The 2481-nt window shown below is 43.3% G+C and overlaps 1 protein-coding gene across 1 annotated transcript; it reads right to left on the bottom strand.

Annotated features, from left to right (window-relative positions):
* LOC113488207 (histone H2B 1/2/3/4/6-like) lies at positions 1 to 820 on the bottom strand. The gene is made up of 2 exons (XM_026863254.1): positions 808 to 820; positions 1 to 488 (listed from the first exon to the last, which is right to left on the bottom strand). Exons 1-2 carry the CDS (start codon positions 818 to 820, stop codon positions 1 to 3), a joined length of 501 nt encoding a protein of 166 aa, XP_026719055.1.
* Positions 821 to 2481: the final 1661 nt, after the last annotated feature.

Here is a 2481-nt window from a genome sequence, read left to right as displayed (position 1 = left end):
CTACTTTGAGCTGGTGTACTTGGTGACAGCCTTGGTGCCCTCGGAGACAGCGTGCTTGGCCAGCTCGCCGGGCAGCAGGAGCCGCACGGCCGTCTGGATCTCCCGCGAGGTGATGGTGGAGCGCTTGTTGTAGTGCGCCAGGCGCGAGGCCTCGCCGGCGATGCGCTCGAAGATGTCGTTGACGAAGGAGTTCATGATGCCCATGGCCTTGGACGAGATGCCCGTGTCGGGGTGCACCTGCTTCAGCACCTTGTACACGTAGATCGAGTAGCTCTCCTTGCGGCTCTTCTTGCGCTTCTTGTCGCCTTTCTTCTGCGTCTTGGTCACCGCCTTCTTGGAGCCCTTCTTGGGCGCGGGGGCTGACTTAGCCGGCTCAGGCATGGCGACAACTCGCTGCCTGCTCTGGAACACCGAAGTGGCCAATAATGCGATTACTCCCACATTTATAGGGACCTTATGCAAATCCCTGGCCTCAGCTATCAGTGCTTCTATTGGATAACGAAACAAGTGTCGTCACTGTCCTTACGACAGGCTTCGTAATTGGTCTTTTTTAAAGGCCACGCTGGTATTGGTTAATAGTTGGAATCCTATCAGCCAGTCACAATAAGCTCTTTCAATCACACAGTTTGGTGGCGAAGCTCGTCCTCGGCTGCCTGGCCTCGCCCCGGAGCATCCGGGCTCGGTCGTCTCCTGCAGCTGTCAGCTCGGGCGGATTTGTACGTACAAAGGGCGGTTATCTATCCAGGAAAAGAAAACGTAGAGAAAATGGCAGAGGGTTTTGTTACTCTTATTCGTTCAAGAGTATACCTGCATACTTCATGTAATAGCCTGCATTTCTAAAAGCCACAAGTTAAATGTAATAGGAAAAAAATACAACCAGAAAAGATACAGAGGCTCTGGAATACTAAGTTTTTTAATTGTGTTTGAAATTAGTTCTTTCAGTCCACAGAACATGGCTTGCTTTTCAGGACCTTAAGCGAGATGGATGTTCTGCTTTATTCTGTAAATTGAAATAATGTGAACGTCTTTTGGGACATATTGAAGACTGGTTTAATTTGTTTAAATCAAACCCAAGATATAATTCTGGTAATAAAAATAAATCATAGATTTAAAATTGAATTTTGAATTTATTGTGAATCAGAAATTCTGGCTGGTTTCAAGTTAACATAATTGTGCAAGAAGAAGAAAATATAATAACAGACTAAAATGATTTTATGGTATTAGGAATTCTAATGTGCTATTTTTTTATATGATGGAGGAAGTGTTTTTTTCCTATAGTATTAGCCTGTATGTTTCAAAAAAGGGTAATTTTTTAAAAATTAGAATGCTGTATGGCAATGTTACAAATTATGATTGTAAATGCATTTATCAGTAAATTAGAATGCTATAATCCACTTTTAAAAGGATCGAGTTAATTTGTGGTTGAATGAAGCTAGGACTGCATAACTCGATATCATATAGCCAGTGCTGTGATTATGCTATTTCCGTAAGGGCCATTCAAACTCAAAACGTTCTCAGTATAGAGGAGACGGATGGCACGTGCGCCTATGCAAGAAACCTATTTGGCATAGATAAATGTAGTTTAAGGTGGACGAGACTGCTAAAATCACAACAAAAAGATCTGTAAGGACAGTGAGAGATTCTGGATACTGATGCAAGCAATAAAAAGCTCTGTCACCTTAACAGACTGGTTTTGCTTCTGGGTTTTGTTGGCTTTTTTTAAAAAAATAGTGCTGTCTGAAGAAAGGGAGCCAGGTGAGGAAAGTGTGGGACCTTTCTCCTTTGCAGTGAGTAATGCTTGCTTCCAAGTGCTTCTGCTGTGCATAATACCTAAACTGGGGAAACAAAGGCAGCCACCTGTGTTGAGGAGAGCAGCTTCATGCTGCCTCTGTGATGCTGCAGCTCTCTGATTTTATGCCTGCCCCTGACCGTAACCCTGCTCCTTCTCATCAGGAACAGAGATCATCCATCTCCATTTTCTCTGCTTCTCTCCTAGCTATCAGTAGTAAGTCCATCAGCTTGGAGAAAATTGGGTAAGTCAGAAGGGAGCTGTATCTGCCTTTTAAGGAGAAGAAAAGTATTTCTCTCCTTTTCAGCAAAGCAAGAAGAGCAACCAGAGTGGCCCATCTCCCGACTTTTAACTCCCCACATATAGTGCGAACCTGATGACTTTCTTTTGGCATAAACATTACCTGAAAAAGCAGTTCACTCACTCACTGAGAAACCTCTGCCTGGTAACAGGAGTTCTCTTATGAACATCTGTGAAAGTCCACAAATGGAAAATGTGGCATAGGTTCTCCAGTTTTGCGTCCATGATAGCAGACAAAGGCTGGTTTTTAATCTGAAAAAGAAAATGTAGAATAACACAGGACAATATCAGGAACATAAAGTCCATAGACCCAGAAAAAAGGGGTGTTAAAAACAAATTTAAAAAAGCGCCACAACACAAAAACCAGCTTCTACAAACACTACATTCCCCCC

This window comes from Athene cunicularia (assembly GCF_003259725.1).
Source record: "Athene cunicularia isolate RWA chromosome 1 unlocalized genomic scaffold, athCun1 chr1_part2, whole genome shotgun sequence".
Lineage (NCBI taxonomy): Eukaryota > Metazoa > Chordata > Aves > Strigiformes > Strigidae > Athene > Athene cunicularia.
Note: the sequence above shows the minus strand (reverse complement) of the source record. Positions and strands in the feature narration are given on the sequence as shown.